Source organism: Sarcophilus harrisii, chromosome X (genome assembly GCF_902635505.1).
Source record: "Sarcophilus harrisii chromosome X, mSarHar1.11, whole genome shotgun sequence".
In the NCBI taxonomy this organism is placed as follows: domain Eukaryota; kingdom Metazoa; phylum Chordata; class Mammalia; order Dasyuromorphia; family Dasyuridae; genus Sarcophilus; species Sarcophilus harrisii.
This window is the reverse complement of record NC_045432.1, coordinates 14,336,418-14,356,361: the sequence shown is the minus strand read 5'-3', so window position 1 is coordinate 14,356,361 and position 19,944 is coordinate 14,336,418. Positions and strand designations below refer to the sequence as shown.

The following is a 19,944-nucleotide window of genomic DNA, read 5'->3' as shown; positions in this document are numbered from 1 at the left end:
ATGTGAGATAGGGGTAAAGAAGGAGATGGTGGAGGAAGGCATTTTAGTGATGTGATATAAAGGAGAAGAGAAAGCTCTCTGCAAATGAAGACAATAGTTTTTCAGTGAAATATGAGGCGATTTTCTCAGCAGAGAAGGTGGGAGGTTTTTAGAAAGTTTGAGGAGGGATGATAGAGTCGGGAGGCATTTAGGGTTTTGGAAAAGCCTCTGTGGCAAACAGGATAGTGAGTAATTAATTAGGGAGGAATCCCATTGTCATAACAAGTGCCCAGTGAAATGATGCCCAGATGAAATAAGTTTGTAGTGGATTCAGTGAGCACGGTTTTGTGATTTTCTCTAGCTTCATTCATAATTAAGGCAAAGGATGTTGGGGACAATCCAAGGCCGAGGTTTGGCAGGACAAGGCTTTTGGAAAGATAAAGGAGGAAGGGACCTAGTAAAAGAGAACAGTATAGAGTTTACTAAGAGATAAAGGTGGGAAGAGTCAGTGCTTGGAAAATAACTAAAAGATGGAAGGATCTGAGGTGACAGTGAGGATAAGGAATGGGTTTGAGGGTTGCCAGGCAGAGGGAGAGATGGAATGATAAAATGTTGAACTTTAGCGTTCATAAATGTGAAGATGGAGAATTTGGGAGAGATGACAAAATGGTCTCTGTGTAGCTGTGTTGTGATAGAGGGTGTGAAGGGAATTATGATATTTATATTAATTGATTTGGTATGTCTAATGAATAAAATAATAATTTAGATGTTTCAGAGCTACCATCTTCCCAGCAGATTCTGACTTGGGAGTCAGACTCACACAGTGCAGCTTGAAATGATCCATCAATTCTCAACAACACTCTCCCGTGTACAGTAAATGAAGAAAATCAAAGATTGAAGAACCTGTTCCCATCACAAAATTCTGGTCCTGTGCCCCACAAAGTAATGAACCCCAGAATTTTAAACAATAATTTAAGAACTGTTCCCACAGGTTGGGAACACCCATATTGTCCTGCAGTCATGGGTCTGTAGTTGGGTAACACTCAGGACTTGAAAATGATGTCATGGGATGAAAGGAAGGGATAAAAGAGTGACCCAGAGGTTGGGAGACATCAGACATCAGGATCTTGATTGGGTGAAAATTTGGGTTAAATGAACATCAAAAGGAAAAAGGTTGCTGAGAGATGGTGGTGGTGGTGGGGCCTGGAGATGGCATTCAGACATAGGAAGCATTTCAAATCCCCCACCATGAATTGAGGGTACGAACATAAGTACAGACAGTGGTAGAAAGGCTGGCCAAGGAAGCCGTGTCATTGGGAGAGCCAGAAGTTTGAAAGAATAGGAAAGGAAAAGATTTAAGATGAAAGCAAATTTGCTGTTTCTTTATTCCTTGGAGTGTATGTGAATATATGGGATCTCTGAATTAAAGAGGATGGACATTTTAAACCTAATTTTAAAAATAAAATTTCAAATGGCTTTCTGAAATCTTTGGATCAATTCACAGCTCCACCAACAGTGTCCATGTTAGCATATCCATCTTCCCATAATCCTTCTAACATTGACTACTTCCTTCTCTTGTATGTATATATTTTTTCTATTTTGATTTTTTAATTTTTTTTTACTTAAAAATCTATTTCCTCCTCCCTTAATTATTGAACAGTCCCCACCAGGCCTTGTAACAAATATGTATAGTCAAACAACTTCTTTATTTTCTCCATAGTGTTATTTTTTCTGATTTCTCAGTTCTATGTCTATTTGGCTCTGTCCCCTCACTTGTTCCCTCTTAATTTTCTCTGTTACCTCATGACAGCAGAGCTCCTAAGTGCTAAATTGGAAAATCCTCCTCCATTTCATGTTCATGTTACTGCATTTGCGGCATTGATCTCATCCTTCCGTCCTCCCCCGCCTTTTTTTTTTTGCCTGTGCTTCAGCCTCAGAACTATTAATTTAGGAAGGAAGTGGAGGTGAATGGCAGCGGGGTCCTGTGGTGCAGATTTTCAATTCTTGTTGTCCTGAGTCATGAAGCTTGAGTCTACCTGTTACCTTTGGCATGACTGGTAAATACTGAGCCATATTCTCTGAGGGCAGTGGGCATGGCAAGAATTTAATGAGGTGAGAATGGGGAAAAAACAAGATTGTAAAATGGAAAAAAGTAGACAGCTGGAAAGGAACTAAAAACAGGACTGTAAAAGGTAAAGTATCAAGTTACAGAGACTTGGTCTTAACTATTGCTTAAAGCATCCAGCCTCCCAGGATGAGAGCTGTGATAAAGAGAAGGGCCCTAATAATGGACCCCGGAGATCCTCCCCAAGCATTGGCTGCCAAAAGAGCTGAGAATCCCAGAAGCTAAGGGAGTTTGCAGACTAGGTCCCATCTTGCTTCAGTGTGTTTGAATACTGTCTCCTTACAAATTCAGTGCCCTCTTCTTTTTATTATGTCCTCTTTGTTTGCATCAAATTGGTCATATATGTCATGCAGATACCTGGCCTTGGGACAGCTTCCAAAGCTACCCAGCATCCAACTCTTTGGGCCAGCCTGCTCCTGGATATGTCCTTGGGGACTCCTGTCTACCCCTCTATCTAATCCTTTCTCAGGGAAGGCAGACACTGAAGTGCAAACTCCTCCCAGACAAAATGAATTCCCTTACCAGATACACACCTAGGGCACTGTTACCTTTCCCCTTGCAGTGTTAGAAGACACCCCACCGCAATCCCTCCAGTCTTGTACCTCCCTTTCATTTTTAAAAATTCTATTATCCTGCCCATCAGCTGGAGAGTAGCTGAATAAGTTATGGTATAGGAAGGTAATGGAATAATATTGTCCTATAAGAAATGATGAGCAGGCTGATTTCAGAAAAGACTTACATGAACTGATGCTGGGAAATGAGCAGAACCAAGAGAACATTGTACACAGCAACAAGATTATGTGATAGTCAACTGTGATGAGCTTGGCTCTTTTCACCAATGAGGTGATTCAAGGCAATTCCAATAGCCTTGCAATGCAAAGGGCCATCCGCATCCAGTGAGAGAACTATGGAAACTGAATGTGGATCAAAGCATAGGATTTATACCTTTTTGGTTGTAGTTGGTTTTTTGCTCGTTTTTTTTTTCTTTCTCATGTTTTTTTCCTTTGTTGATCTGATTTTTCTTGTGCAGCAAGACAAGTGTTTAGGAGAATTGCACATGTTTAACCTCTATTGGATTGCTTGCTGTCTAGAGGAGGGCGGGAAGGGGAAGTAGGGGGAAAAATTTGAAACACAAGGTTTTGCAAAGGTGAATGTTGAAAACTATCTTTGCATGTATTCTGAAAAATAAAAAGACTAGTATAAAATTTAAAAAAAAAAACAATCTTTGCTTGTATTTGGAAAAATAAAATATTATTGCAATCTATAAAAACTTGTTAAAATTCCATTATCCCAGACTCATACATACTCTTGGTGAGATACTAAAGAAATGACTAATTCCTTCTCTGTTCAGCCATGTCAGGTGAGTTCTATCTCAAGTTTCCCCCACCTAAAATCACATGGGTAGAATGCAGAAGATCCATGAGTCAAGTTTAAACCTTTTGACTCCAAATTCAGAGTTTCCTACATCACATCACAATGCCTCCCCTTATTTTAAGCCAATTTTGTATTTGTTCACCATGTTCACCAACCTCACTTCAACAACTTTTCTCTTCCTCCTGGTGGCTGGGCAAAATCACTCTCTGCCACCTCTTGTGAAGTGAAGAGGGTGTTCAAGGCTGAGGCACTGCTATAGGAGCGCTGGGCCAGGAACCCCGCTCTAGACCCTGGACCCATCATGTGAAATGAATTGGAGGGTAAGCAGAAACCTTAGGAGGGAACAAGAAACTCCAGAATGGTTCAAAAGAGAAAAGAGATATTCAGACTCCTTGCTATCTTATGGAGGGGGGAGAGAAGAGAGGGAAGAAAAAAAAATCTGGAACTCAAAATCTTACCAAATGAATGCTGAAGGGCCACTAGGTGATGCTGCAGTAGATAAAGCACCAGCCCTGGAGTCAGAAGGACCTGAGTTCAAATCTGCCCTCAGACACTGAACACTCCCTAGCTGTGTGACTCTGGGCAAGTCACTTAACCCCAATTGCCTCATCAAAAAATAATTGAAAATTCTCTTTACATGTCAATGGAAAAATAAAATACTATTGAAATGTCAAAAAACAACAAAAGAGAAAGGATAATTTTAAAAGAAATAATTCGTGTTATTCATTCATTGGTATTATTTTATTAGTTTTTTTTAACTTTATGTGTTGTTTCTGTCTTCTTAGCTCGTAGTGCCAACTTTAGCTACTCCATATTTAGTATAGAATTCATTTGTTTGATATTTTAATGTGGGAAAAGTTTGCAGATGACATCTGCTCTACCACCTTGCTGACCTTGAATTTTCTAATGTCCCCCTCCTACCAAAAAAAAAAAACCATTACCAAGTAACTATTTGGAGTTTAGCAGCTCTGGTCACCACAATCCATGGTGAATATCAGTCTGCCCTTATGAGATGGGAAGCAACAAAAGACCCTGATCTACCTCATAGGGTAGACTATGTGAAATCATAGATGAAAAAATACTTGGAAAAGTTTAAGAACATTTAACATAGACACGTAAATAAATAAGAGTGAAGTAGAATAAATAAAGCCTGGGGATTGGCCAGAACTTGTACAATGCCTTTAACTGAGAGAGAAATAAGGAGTGCCTGGGAAATTTTGCCTCTCAAAGCCTCAGAGAGAAGCGTGCCACTTGTCAGCCTGGCACTCCCACAGCACGTACCTCAAATAATTAGGCCCAAAGGACCCATCCTGATTCTTTAAGACTACTGATGAAACATTCCCCTTTGGTTTGAGAGAGTGGCGGAGTAACTATAGGTATGGCCCACTTTAGAGCATGGATAGATTTGCTCAGATTCTCTTTGATAGTAGGGGGAGGTGTTAAATTTTAACAGGAGGTTACTGGAAAGTAACAGCGATAGAAAAACAAATTCATGCATGGATCAATCAGATATCCCTCCTCTCATCCCTCCATTCCCCCAACCATGTAAGTGTGATGGGGTTGTGTAGAAAATTAACACTCAGAACCATGATTCTCCCTTTGGGTGTTGGGATCTGTGCACCCCACCTTGTTGCTTCTTTGGGGGCTTTCTGCCCAGGCAGCCTGCCATTACTGGCACTCTTATTTGGCCTCTCCATAGTAGGTCAACCGATCAATATTTATTGAGTTCCTTCTATGTACTAAGCATGTGCTAAATGCTGGGGCTCTGAAGACAGTCATTACCCTACAGGAACTCATTTGATCATGCCTTAGGTGCCCTTGTCTAGTTCCCTCTCCAGACACCTTCTGCCTCTGCTCTCTCTCTAGTTCCTTCCATGTTTATTCTATTAAGGCCTGGATTTCCCACCAGGGAGCAGAAGCTAAGGTATAAGAGGCCTACTTAACCTGGTCCTAACCAGAGTACCTAGGTGGCACAGGTGGGATAGAGTCTTGAATTGTGGGTCACAACAATATAGGGTCCCATAATGTGAGGGTCACAAAATTATGATTTATTATCAGTAAATGTTTGATTTGTATACCTACATACCCGGGGTCATGTGAAAATTTCTTGGGCCAAAAAGGGGTAGCTAGTGGGAAGTTTCCCAAGCCCCAGGCTAGAGTGCTAGGCCTGGAGTCAAAAATCTGGCCTCAGATGCTCTCTAGATGTACCTCTGTATGCCTCAATTTCCTTGAGTTATAATAACATCTCTTTCGTAGAGTTGTTGTGAGGATCAAAAGAGATCATGGCTGGCACACAGTAGGTACTTAATATATGCATGTTTTCTTCCTTCCCACCAGAGAAGAAAAATAACTCACTCAGAATCCCATAGGTTAAGGAAGTCTGCACAGATCCAGGATTTAAACTCAGGGTCCTGGACTCTATCTGTGCCAGACTTCATTCCCCTGGCCGCCCCACCCCTCTGACGAGCCCATCCCTTACCGATTCTGAAGGTGACTCTCCAGCTCGCACCGCTGCATGGTGAGCAGACAATCTGGGGGGAAGGGACAGAAAACGATGAGCTTGTCCAGCAGGTTTCTCACCAACAAGGTCGACTTGCGGCAGCTGGGGAATGCCAGGGGTTCCCGGTCCATGGGGCAGAAACTGGAATCCTGCAAGAAGCTTTCCAGGCAGTGGGAGCAGTAGGTGTGGCCACACGGAGTGTCCACAGGCTGCAGCAACGGCTGTAGGCAGATATTACACACCAGCTCCTCGTCCACCTCATCCCGGAAGTTGTAGAGATGGTTGTCCGAGGCTCCATGCAGCTGCCCGCAGCTGGTGCACAGCTTACTCTCCGCTCGCAGAGGTGCACTCTCCGGCGTGGAGAAAGCCATGCTCAGCACCCGGTTAAGGAGGGCTACCGGGGATGGGACATAAGTTCACTCTGGGAAAAGAGCAAAGAGCACTAGGTAAATCGGCTGGGGGTCAAAAAGCATGTACTGCACAACAGGCCCTGTGCAAGGAGTTGGGAACACGAAGAAGGGCAGAGCCAATCCCTTCCCTGGAGGAGCTCCCAGTCTAATGGGGACACAATATATAAACAACCAGAGTCCATCCAAACTAGTTAGAGACAGGATAAATGGGGGGGGGATGTTAACAGGGAAGGGAAAGGTAGGGAGATTAAGGAGAACTGGGAAAGGCTGCAAGCAGAAGGTAGGCCATTAGCTTAGAGAGATCTCGCCACAGGGAGATCCCAATCTGAAAGTCTAAAAGATGGAATATTCTTTCCCATCCATTAAGAAATGACAAATGGGGGCAGCTAGCTGGTGTGGTGGATAGAGCAGCAGCCCTGAAGTCAGGAGGACCCGAGTTCAAATCTGTCTCAGACACTTACCACTTCCTGGCTGTCTGACCCTGGGCAAGTCAGTTAACCCCAAATGCCTCAGCAAGAAAAAAAAGAAAGAAAAAAAAAGAAAAGGAAAAAAATGACAAATACAAATAATTTTGAAAAGTTTAGAAAGGGTTCCATTATCAGGGATCCTCAAATTTTTTAAATAGGGGGCCAGTTCACTGTCCCTCAGACTATTGGAGGGCCAGACTATAGTAAAAACAAAAGCTTTGTTTTGTGGGCTTTTAAATAAAGAAACTCCCTAGCCCTGGGTGAGGGGGATAATAGTCCTCAGTTGCCACATCTGGCCCATGGGCCGTAGTTTGAGGACCCCTGATTAGAACATTTTTTCATATGACTATAGAAAGCTTAGATTTCATTTGAAAGCTACCTGTTCATATCCTTTGATCTTTTATTAATTGAAGAATGATTCACATTCTCGTAAATTTGACCCAGTTCTCTATATATTTGGGAATTGATGCCTTATCAGGGAAACTTGATCTAATTCCCTCCCCTCCCAGTTTTCCTTGCAATTTTGGCTGTACTGGTTCATTTGTGCAAGAAAGCCCCAAATGGAGTCACAAAAGAGTTGGACATGACTGCAATGATTAAACAACAATGGCAACAACAATGTGCCAGGACTGTGCTAAGTGCTTCATAAATATGATTTCACTGGATCTTCATAATAACCCTGGGAGAAAGTTAAGGAAACCGAGGCAGTCAGAAGTTACATGATTTGCCCACCATCACCCAGCTAGTAAATGAACTCAAGTCTTCTCAACTCCAGACCCAGTGCTATGGTTCTACCTACTGGCCTGGTAGAGTGAAATAGGCAGGATCAGGAGAACAAAGTTCTCAAGGGCCACAGTAATACAAAGGAAAATGACATGATATAATATAGAAATCCAGTGAGTGTCATTGGCCAATCTTGACTCCAGAAAACAAGTGATGACACAAGTCTCTCTTTTCTGGATAGAGATGGTAGGCAGAATGAGGTGGATGCTGTTGGACATAGTCAATATGGCAGTCATTTTTGCATAATTGTACTTTGAGACTAAAACCTAGGTCCACTTTGGTGCTTTTCTTTTTTTTTTTTTTAAAGTATATTGATACTATTTTCCCCATTATTATCATTTCTCAATAGATCTTTTCCATGTAACAGTTTTGCTATATGGTTCCTGGATGATCAAAGATAAAATATTTCACTGCTTTGAACCTCAGTTTCCACATGTGTAAAATGGGAAAAACAAAACTTGAACTCCCAATCTCAGATTGTTGTCAGGAGACTATTTTGTGTGTTTGTCAGACATTATTATTGTTATTTACCAAATGAACTCAATAAACTTCCATTAAATGGAGCACTAGGATATAAAGATGAGAACCAGGAAATTCCTGCCTTCAAGGGTCTTATATGTTATTTGGGAGGATTTGACCCAGGACATAAATAGGCAAATATTAGTTCATTTAAGAAGAGAACAAACATGACCTAGGGAGTGAGGGAAGACATTAGTGATGAACTGGGTCCAGAAGAAAGGAAAGTATTTTGAGATTCAATTTAATTCATTATTTATCAGTCTGCTACTCTGTGTCAGCCACTGTGCAAAGCACTAGGTTTACAAAAATTTTCAGCTCTAGGATAGCTTGTGGAGTCCAGGTCTGAGTCCAGGTCTGAGTCCTGAAGACTGAGGGAACCTTGGCTGATTAGAAATACTAGGCCCAGTTGTGTTGCAGAGACGAAGCCCTGGGTGAGAAGGAACCAGCATACCTAGTGAGTGCATTGGCAGAGAGGCTGCTGGCTGCAGCTGTGGGCACTTGTAGGAGCGGGGAGCTTTTGGTTTGAGGTTTCAGGTCAGAGAGGAGAGCTGAAATGAAGCATCCCCCTATCCCCTGATTAGAGGTGCTTACACTAATACTTCTCATTAAAAAAATGAGCCACCAAAGAAGCACTCCACCATAGAAATGGTGCTTTGGGGATAGGGAAGACAGGTTCAACTTCAGAGGATAACACTGATGAGCTTCTTCTACCCTAAAGAGTAACAGTAAATGGCTTCCTGCCCAGAGAGAACTTATAGAATAACTCAAAAGAGAATTTAAAAATTAAATGAAAGATATTGAGGAAAAACAAAAAAAAAACCAAGAAGATTGTGAAAAAGTTATAGAAAAGGAGATACAGAATCTTAAAGACAAAAATAACTCTTTGAAAATTAGAATTGGGTAAGGGGAAGTCAGTGAAGGTATGAGACCAAGAAATAACAAAACAATAAAAAGAATGAAAAAATTGAACAGAATGTGCAACACTTTATAAGAAAAACAACAGATTTGGAGAACAGATCATGACGAGAAAATATAAGAATAATTTGACTACATAAAAGCTGTGAGCAAAAAAGAATTTTGACACAATAATGCAAGAAATAATTCTAGAAAATTGTCCTAGAGTGATAGAATATGAAGGGAAAGTAGAAATGGAAAAAAATCCACTGATCATCATCTCAAAGAAATCCTTTGTGGACAACACATAGGAATATTATTGCCAAATTTGGAAACCTTCAGATCAAAGTGAACATTTTGAAAGAATCAAGGAAAAAAATTCAAATATGCTGGAATCACAATTAGAATTATACAAGACATCAGCATCTACAATAAAAGACTCAAGGTGTTGGAATCACCTCTACAGACAAGCAAAAGAACTAGGCCTGCAGCCAAAAATTATCTATAATTTTGAATGAGAAAAAATGGATTTTCAATGAACTTGCAGATTTTCTATCAACCATACCTGAACTTAACAGAAAATGTAACATATAACGACCAGTATCAAAGATCAATTTTAAGGAACTCAACATGGACAAACTTTTTAAACATGGACAAATTGTTTTACGGGAAATGTCTTTATTTACTGTCATTCTTTATGTTCAAGATTTACATCAACAATAGGGTAAGCCCAAAAGAAAGATTGGCAGAGTAAATGCAAAAATAGTAATCATGTTATACAAATAAGATGCAGAGGAATAAGGCATTAGAGGAAGAAGGAGGACTCGTAGTTCTGAAAATCTTATGTTGAGAATGCATTAAATAGGCAATACTACATATATATCATGAAGAATACTGAACCTCCAAAATCTATACCAAAATAAAGGGGGGGGATAGGTGGATGGAGAAGCAAAGGGTGAGGGAAGAAGACAAGGGAGGGATCTCTGGCTAGGGGGAGGTTAAGTAACAGTAAGCCACGTTATGGAGTAGAATTTAATGAAAGAGTCAGCAGGGATAGAAAAGAAATGTGTGTATGTGGGGTATGTGTGTGTGTGTGTGTGTGTGTGTGTGTGTGAGTGCATGTATGTATATACATATATCTACATAAATATATCTTTTAACTGTAGCTTTCTTGGGAGTGGTGGGGTGAGGAAAGGGAGGAAAAGAATAAAGTAAATAAGGTGCACAACAGAGAACAAAACAATGGACAAGGAAGTAAAGAAAATCAAACACTCATGAACATAATTTACTCTATTAATATGAATATATATGTGTGTGTATATGTATATACTTTATTAAATTGGTATTTGTTGTTATATATTTTGAATACTCCCTGACACTATGCTGGGCATATGATATTGTTTTCTTCTGTTTTGTATTGCTTTTCTGGTTTTTTTTTTTTGCTTATTCTGTTTCTTCAAATAAAATAATTTTGGAAAAAATAAAGAATGACAGTAAAAAAAAAAAAAAGAACTAATACAAGTAGATTGTCCTGGAGTGATAGATCATGAGGGAAAAGTAGAAAGAGAAAAATCCACCAATCACCACCTCAAAGAGATCCTTTGTTGAAAACACATAAGAGATATTATTGCCAAATTTTGAAACCCCCAGATCAGAAAGAAAATTTTGCAAGAAATAAGAAAAAAGAAACTCAAATATGCTGATGCTACAATTAGAATTGTATAGGATTTATCAGCAGCCACAATAAAAGACTGCAGGGGCTGGAATCATAGGAAAGAAGAGATATGCATAAACATAACAACATAGATCGGGAGTCAAATTTATTAGAAAAAAAAGTAGAGCTAGTAGTCATTGATCTTAGAAACAGGCAAGCTTGAAGATTCAATTGAGAGAGAACTTTACATTATATGTCAGTCATACTAATATTATTTTAGATGTATGTTCACATATGGATAAATGCATGTGTGCATATGTATGTGTGTTTGAGTATGTGTAGAAATGTATGTATATTGCTCTATATATGTATGTGAGTCTGTGGGATGGGTGTGAATGTGTGTGTGTGTGTGTGTACATTTATTAAATATAGCTGAGCTTAACTATAGCCTGCTTGTGGGAGATGGAAAGGGGATGAAATGGGAAAAAAAAACCCAAGTAAAAAAAGTGCACAGCATAGAACAAAAGAACAGCATACAAGGGAGTAAAGAAAAGATGGACATTCACAAATATAATTTCTTATATATGCTTTCTTGAACTGGAAATTCATTGTTATATTCTGAATCCTCCCTGACATTGTACTGAGTACATGACAACGCCCTGCTTTGTTTTGTTTTTCTTTTCTGTCTTTTTATTTTCTATTAAATTAAAAAATAATCAATAATAAAAAGATTAAATAAAGTTTGGGGAAAAAAAGTAAAAAAAAAATTGGTAAAGTACCAAAAGGTAAAGTGGCTTATATAGTCAGACACAGTCATTCTCTTAGGTATTTCTGTTTAACTTTTTGTGAACAAGTACTGGTTTGTGGGGTGGAGACAGGTAGCTGTAAGAAACAAGTTCATGTGTCCAACAAAACAGATCAATAAAAAAAGAAAACAAAAAAATCTATCCTACCCACTCACTCTCCAAAGAAAGACATATGACGTCTTTAAGGCCCAGCTCAATTCTTATCAATCTATTCCATACCTATTCCATCTTACTGTATACATCGGTCAATATATATTGACTATATCTGTGTCTTTGTCTATTAATGCCTCCTTTGACTTCGGAGAGCCTTTAAACACAGAATATATATTTATTTCAATCATCTCCCTTTTTAAAGGGATTCTCGTGTGTAGATGCTGTCTTAGAAAAGAAATGAACCTTTTGGTATTTCCTACAGCAGAGTCAAGCACAGTATGCATGCAGTCCAAGAGCTGCAGACTGACATATCTATAATATCAAGAGTTGAAAAGCAACAGTTTCTTACCCACACATTTTATGGAGGAGAAAACGAGGTCATGAGAGTGGAAGGGACTTATCCAAAGGCACATGGCCAATAAGTATTAACTCCATTGCAATCTGATTGACAGTGGGATAAATTAGGATTTTAGATAAACTGGACTTTCTGCCAAGGCCAGGCAGTGAGTCAGCTGTGCTTGTCACTAAATGTGAGGTCACTTAACAGTCAACAAATTCAAGAAGAACAAATTTAACAAGGATTGATTCAGCACTGATTCTGGGTCAGGTACTGTGCTAGGCACTAGGATTCAAAGGCAAATGAAATATATTCTATCCTAGGGTTTTGTAGAGGGTCAGAGATAGTGGGGAACCCTGAGTGAGATATAATACCCTTTAGTCCAGTAAAAAAAAAAAAACAAAACTCTTCTGACGTGTCTGGTTTGGCTTCCCATCCCCCCCAAGGGCATTTCGGCCTTCCTGAGAAGTCAGTAGTTATACTAAAGTGGCAAGGAAACAATAGCAAGTTGTTTATGTGGTCCCACATGATCAGTGCATACGAGTTATAAAAGTTTATTAAGGTATATAAAGCTGAGAAAATTTTGAATAAATGGACTCCTGTTTGACCATCTTCTTGAGTTCTGCCCTTCACTCCTCACCCATAATCAGGATTCGGGCTGGTCCAGACTGAGTTTTTATAGGGTGAGGTTCAATTTCAGTCAATGCAAGCTTTTTGACTCACACAAGGTTTTTGTCTCTTTGGCACATGAATGGAGCCCATCTCTATGCTTGGACAAATCAATCTCCAGGACCTCTTGCCCATAACTGTCCTTCCCAGAGTCCCAAAGGAGTCCAGTTTCCACACTGACTATGGGACAAGGATTGGAATATTTTGCCACCAGTGAGACATGGGATTGAAGGTACAGAAATGATTCTTAGCTGATCATGGAAAATAAGTTCTTCCCCAAGGGAGAAATATCTCGACAGATCAGCTAATTTCCTCAGGGCATATTCTGAGATCTAACAAAGGGAAATAGGAGGCTGGACCAAATGAACCTATTGCTATCTGAGGTGGGAGCTCTATTCCTCCATACAAAAATGGCTACCTTTTTAGAAGGCATCTGTTCATGACCCAAAGTTCATGAGTTAAAAGTTTTCTCTAATTTATTAAAAAATGTATATTTATTAAGCTAAGGTGAGAGTTCAAGATCTCACCTATTAATGACAAAGAGGTTGTACTTTCTGTAGTCAATAGAGAAATATCCAACCACTTGCCTTGGATCACCTGAGAACTCTGGATGATGACAATGTATATCATGAGTCAAATAACAGACTGAAAGATGACCATCTCATGTAGAATAACAAGTGGATCTCACCATCTCCCATATGTTTTCATGATCAAACATTCTGAAATTCCTCTATCCTATAATAATGCCCCATCACTCCACTTCTCCCTGTGCCTCACTTCTCCTAAGCTTATTCCTCTTCCTCATCTTGATCTCCTCTGCCAGGCCACTTGCTGTTTGGCTTCACTTTCTTACCTTCCCAATCGACCCTATAACTAAGTATATCACCTAATCTAAATTGGGTCTTAATTGTAGCAAGGGAATGCTTTTATTCTGCCCTAGTTGATTCTCCCATTGTTCTATAACTGTCCTCTTCTTTCCTCAAACCTCTCATATTTCTTCTATCACTCTAATGACTTCCCTCTTCTAATTTACTGTACCTCTCAAAACCTCTTGATATCATCTTCATTATATCTTTCTTTTGGTGTCTCTTTGCCAAATATAACCCCATCTTCATCTTCATCCCATCCCTTCTTTTCTTCTCTAGCAGACTGCAAACACAATCATCCCTACTCTCTCTCATCTTCAGTTTTTTTCTGTCTTCTGATTCCTTCTCTGCTGCCTACATGTATGTGTCCATGTTTTGCCCTTCCTCAAAAAATCTTCACTAAACCCTACTGTCCTCTCAAATCATCCTATATCTCTTGTCCTATTAACAGCCAAATCCCCTCTCCTCTAACCCCTTAGCTCTTTGAAACCTCATTTCCAGGTTCATTATTCACATGAAGCTGCTTCCCCCTCCCCAATTACTCAACTTATAGTAAAGGTAGTTGTAGGCACTCATTAAATTATTTTTCATTGACTGTTTAATGACTCAAAAGTCAGCTAGCCCTTAAACAATTCCTTTCTGAAAATCCCCTTTGATTAGGCAAGGAGAGTGCAAATTTTATTTCATCCTAACCTCTCTTCCCCAGTTTAAAGTCCTTCAGGCATCTCTAGATTATTAACACCTCTCCTTCTATCTACTGAAATAATGTTCAGTATGGAAAAATTTTAAATAAAATACTAGTAAGGAGATTATAGCACTAGATCATGAAGATGAGAGACTATGAAAAGATGAGATTTATAACAGGAATACAGGGCTGGTTCAATATTAGGAAAACTATCAGCATAATTGACCATATCAATAACAAAACCAATAGGAATCATATGATTATCTCAATAGATGCAGAAAAGGCTTTTAACAAAATATATTTTAATAAAATAATTTTAAAAAACACTAGAAATCATAGGGCTAAATGGAGATTTCCTTAAAATGATAAATAGTATCTATCTAAATCTATGAGCAAGCATTATCTGCAATGGTGACAAGATAGAATCCTTTCCAATAAGATCAGGGATGAAGCAAAGACACCCATTATCACCATTATCACATTCAGTACTGTACTAGAAAGGCTAGCTATAGGAATAAGACAAGAAAAAAATTGTAGGAATTGGAATATGCAATGAGGAAACAAAACTATCACTTTTTGCAGATGATACTATGGTATACTCAGAATTCTAGAGAATCAATTTAAAAACTAGTTGAAATAACTTCAGCAAATTTGCAGGATATAGAATAAAACTACATAAATCATCAGCATTTCTATATATTACAAACAAAATCCAACAGGAAGAGAGAGAAAGTAAAATTTCATTTAAAATAATTGTAGGGGGGCAGAGCCAAGATGATAGAGAAGACACACGTGGAATTCTAAGCTCCTCTCATACCCTCACTACTAATTACCAAATTCACCCTCAAAAATAGTGCTTGACTGGTAAAATCCACGAATATTGGAAGGACAACAACTTACCAGCAGAAGATAATCTGGAAGATCGCCAGAAAAGGTTTGTCCTGATCAGTGGAAGCAGGCCAGCACAAGCGAAGAGATAGAATCAGAGGCTAGCAGACCAAGGCGGGGGCGGTTTCTGAGGCTGGAAAATTTACAGGGAGGACTCTACCATAGGTTGGCTGCTTTCCTTTGGTTGCAAAGCAGTAGATCAGCAGAGAAGTTAAAGCCAAAGGTAGAGTATACTCCAAAAAACACCAGAATCTAACAGAATCTGGCTACATCTACCCAAAACCAGAAGTGAATGGTTCAGCACAGACCACAGCACAGCTGTGTAGCCACAATCTGCAGCACAGGACTTTTGCCTAGGGCACTCACACTTCTGTACAGCAGGGGGGCTCAGCCTGGGGCAGCCTCTAATCTGCACAGTAAGGGGAAGGGCTCTGCCTGGGGCAATAGAACTTCGCTCTACACTCCCTAGGGGAGAGGCACTTCTGGTTCAGGGCTTTTCCCAGGGCACTTCCGCAACTCCACTGCTCTTAGCAGCCCGATTACAAGACAGCTACTGTCCATATATCTATCCCTGCTCTGCAGAAAAAGCTGGTAACCCCTTTGCCCTGAAGGCAGACCCTAAAGGCTTTAAAAAAATGAGTAAGAAGACCAAGCAAATGCTAACCATTGATAGCTTCTATACAGAAAAAGAACAGGTTTTCAACCCTGAAGAAATTAATAGCAGACAGTCTCCAGACAAAACGCTAAAGGAGGATGTAATTGATCCCCATAACACAAGACTCTCCTAGAAGAAATTATAAAAAAATCTTAAAAGAGAGCTAGAAGAAAAATGGGGAAAGAGAAGCTATGCAAGAGAGTACAGAAAAGGCTTATAACTTAAAGAAAAATTTGATAAAGTGGAAAAAGAAAACAACTTCCTGAAAGGTGAATAGGAAAAGGTAAAGAACTCCCAGGGAGTGCAGGGAAACAGAATTTGTGAACTGGAAAAGATAAAGAACTCCCAGGAAAGTAGGATTTGTGAATTGGAAAACATAAAGAACTCCCAACAAAGTAATTTTTGTGAATCGGAAAAAGAAAATAACTCAGTAAAAAAAATAGTGAAATGGAAAAAAATTCCATAGAGCAAAACAACTCATTTTAAAACCCAATTGGACATATACAAAAAGAAGTAAAAAAGCTAATGAAGAAAATAACTCATTAAAAATCAGAACTGAACAAATAGAAATGAATGATCCATTGAGACATGAAGCATCAGTCAAGCAAAACCAAAAAAAAAAAAAATAGAAAAACAATGTCAAATATCTTCTTGGAAAAACAACAGACCTGGAAAATAGATCTAGGAGAGATAATCTGAAGATTATTAGACTTCCTGAAAATCATGATGAAAAAAAGATACTATTTTACAGGAAATCATCAAAGAGAACTGCCCAGATGTAATAGAATCAGAAGATAAAATAGGAATTGGAAGAATTCATAGAACACCTTCTGAAAGAGATCCCGAAATAAAAACTTCAAGGAATATTGTGGCTAAATTTCAGAACTATCAGATTAAGGAAAAAATATTACAAGCAGCCAGAAAAAAAAAAACAAGTCAAATACCAAGGAGCCATAATAAGGATCACTCAAGATCTAGCTTAATTAAAAGAGATAAGAAAGGAAACCATTTCTTGCTAAAGGGTAGCATAAACAATGAAGCAATATCAATACTAAACATATATGTCTTATATATCTTCTCCTGAAGGAGAAGTTAAGAGAGTTGCAAGAGGAAATAGACAGGAAAACTGTAATATGAAATAATTGTTGACAGTACTTGGGAGTTCACCTGCCAAAAAAAACTCAGGAATTATATGAACACAATTACAAAACACTTCCTATAAATAACATCTAAACTGGTAGAAAGCTATTAATTGCTCATAGGTAGGCCAAAACAATATGATAAAAATGATACTGAATTAATTAATTTATTTACTTAGTTTCTTACTAATAAAACTATCAAAAATTATTTTGAAGAACTAGAAAAAATAATAACAAAATTCAATGGAAAAAAATGAGTGGAAGGTAACCCAGCAGTTCCACACCTCAAATTGTATTACAAAGCAGTAATCATAGAGTGATGAATAAGTGGAACAGTTTAGGTACACAATACACAGGAGTAAATTGTTATAGTAATTTGGTGTTTGACAAATCCAAAGATCCAACAAAAATTGCTGAGAAAACTGGAAAGCAGTTTAGCAGAAACTAAGTATAGACCAACATCTCACACAAAATGGGTTCATGATCTAGACATGAAGGATTATCCCACAAGCAAATTAGGGGAGCATAGAAAACTATAGCTGTCAGTCTATGATGAAACACGAGAAAACATGATGAAAATTACCCATTTTGCATCCTAAGTTAAAAATATATTTGCACAAACAAAGACAATGTAGCCAAGACTGAATAGGAAACTAAAGAAAAATTTACAGCAAGTATCTTTCATAAAAACCTCATTTCTCAAATATATAGATAAACGAGTCAAATTTATAAGAATACAAATCATTCCCCAATTGATAAATGGGCAAAGGACACAACCAGGTAGTTTTCAGATAAAGAAATCAAAGTTATCTATAGTCATATGAAAAAAAAATGTTCTAAATCACTATCGATTAGAGAAATGCAAATTACAACTACTCTGAGATACCACCCCATACCCATCAAATGGCCCAATATGACAAAAAAGAGAAATGATTAATGTTGGAGGGCTTGTGGAAAAACTGTGACATTAATGAGCTGTTAGTGAAGTTGTGAACTTATCCAAACATTCTGGAGAATAATTTGGAACTATGTCCAAATGACTATAAAATTGTGCATACCCTTTGATCCAACAATATCATTGCTAGGATTGTACCCCGAAGAGATCAAAGAAAAGGAAAAGGACCTATTTGTACAAAACATTTATAGAAACTTTTTATAGTGGCAAAGAATCAGAAATTGAGGCAATGCTCATTAGTTGAAGAACAGTTGTGGAAGTTGTGGTAGGAGATAGTGATGGAACACTATTGTACTAAAAATGATGAAGGGAATGATTTCAGAAAAACTTGGGAACTTACATGAATTGATGCAAAGTGAAGTGAGCAGAACCAGGAGATTGTTGTTTACAGTAACAGCAACATTGTATGATGATCAAATATAAATGACTTAGCTACTCTTAGCAATACAGTGATTCAAGACCATTCCAAAGGACTTAGGATGAAAAATGATATCCATATCCAGAGAAAAAACTGATAAATTCTGAATGCAGATTGAAATGTACTTGCTTTGATTTTCATTCTTTCTTATTTTTTCATTTTTGGTCTGAATTTTTTTTTCTTTTGCAACATGGCTAATATGGAAATATGCTTTATATGACTACATAAGTGTAAAATCTATATAAAATTGCTTGCTTTCTCAAGGAGAAGGGAGAGGAGGGAGGAAAGGAAAGAATTTGAAACTCAAAATTTTAAAAAATGAACATCAAAAAATTTTGTTGACACATAATTGAGAAAAAAATAAAAAGTAAATATAAAAGTAAAAGAATTAGCTCAGTTCCCATACTTTTTCCTACACGAAGCCATTCCTGATCCTGCCGTCCAACTACTAGTCCTTCCTTTCCCATACTGCCCCTTCAAATTCTACTCTATATTTATTTTGATATCCCCCAAAATAGGATGCCCCCAAAGGCTTAGTGTGGTTTTAAGTTGCTGAAGCTTTAGAAGTCCAGAAGCACTCCAATTGAAAAATGGTCAAAGGATATGAACAGACAATTCTCAGATGAAGAAATTGAAACTATTTCTAGTCATATGAAAAGATGCTCCAAGTCATTATTAATCAGAGAAATGCAAATTAAGACAGCTCTAAGATACCACTACACACCTGTCAGATTGGCTAAGATGACAGGAAAAAATAATGATGATTGTTGGAGGGGATGCGGGAAAACTGGGACATTGATGCATTGTTGGTGGAGTTGTGAACGAATCCAACCATTTTGGAGAGTAGTTTAGAACTATGCTCAAAAAGTTATCAAACTGTGCATACCCTTTGATCCAGCAGTGTTACTACTGGGCTTATATCCCAAAGAGATTATAAAGAAGGGAAAGGGACCTGTATGTGCACGAATGTTTGTGGCAGCCCTTTTTGTAGTGGCTAGAAACTGGAAACTGAATGGATGTCCATCAGTTGGAGAATGGCTGAATAAATTGTGGTATATGAATATTATGGAATATTACTGTTCTGTAAGAAATGACCAACAGGATGATTTCAGAAAGGCCTGGAGAGACTTACACGAACTGATGCTGAGTGAAATGAGCAGGACCAGGAGATCATTATATACTTCAACAACAATACTATATGATGACCAGTTCTGATGGACCAGGCCATCCTCAGCAACGAGATCAACCAAATCATTTCCAATGGGGCAGTAATGAACTGAACCAGCTACGCCCAGAGAAAGAATTCTGGGAGATGACTAAAAACCATTATATTGAATTTCCAATCCCCATATTTATGCCCACCTGCATTTTTGATTTCCTTCACAAGCTAATTGTACAATATTTCAGAGTCTGATTCTTTTTGTACAGCAAAATAACGTTTTGGTCATGTAGACTTATTGTGTATCTAATTTATATTTTAATGTATTTAACATCTACTGGTCATCCTGTCATCTGGGGGAGGGGGTGGGGGTAAGAGGTGAAAAATTGGAACAAGAGGTTTGGCAATTGTTAATGCTGGAAAGTTACCCATGCATATAACCTGTAAATAAAAGGCTATTAAATAATAAAAAAAAGAAGTCCAGAAGCACATTAAGACTTTTGGAGTAT

General features: G+C 38.3%; 1 protein-coding gene across 2 annotated transcripts in view; it reads right to left on the bottom strand.

Annotated features, from left to right (window-relative positions):
• Positions 1 to 19,944, bottom strand: part of LOC100934304 (ligand of Numb protein X 2) — a 111,859-nt gene that overhangs the window by 30,849 nt on the left and 61,066 nt on the right. For both annotated transcript variants that reach the window (XM_031945011.1, XM_031945010.1), the window contains exon 2: positions 5,958 to 6,399. In XM_031945011.1, coding sequence (XP_031800871.1) covers positions 5,958 to 6,349 — 392 coding nt within the window. In that variant the 5' untranslated portion in view covers positions 6,350 to 6,399. The remainder of the gene's footprint in view (positions 1 to 5,957; positions 6,400 to 19,944) is intronic.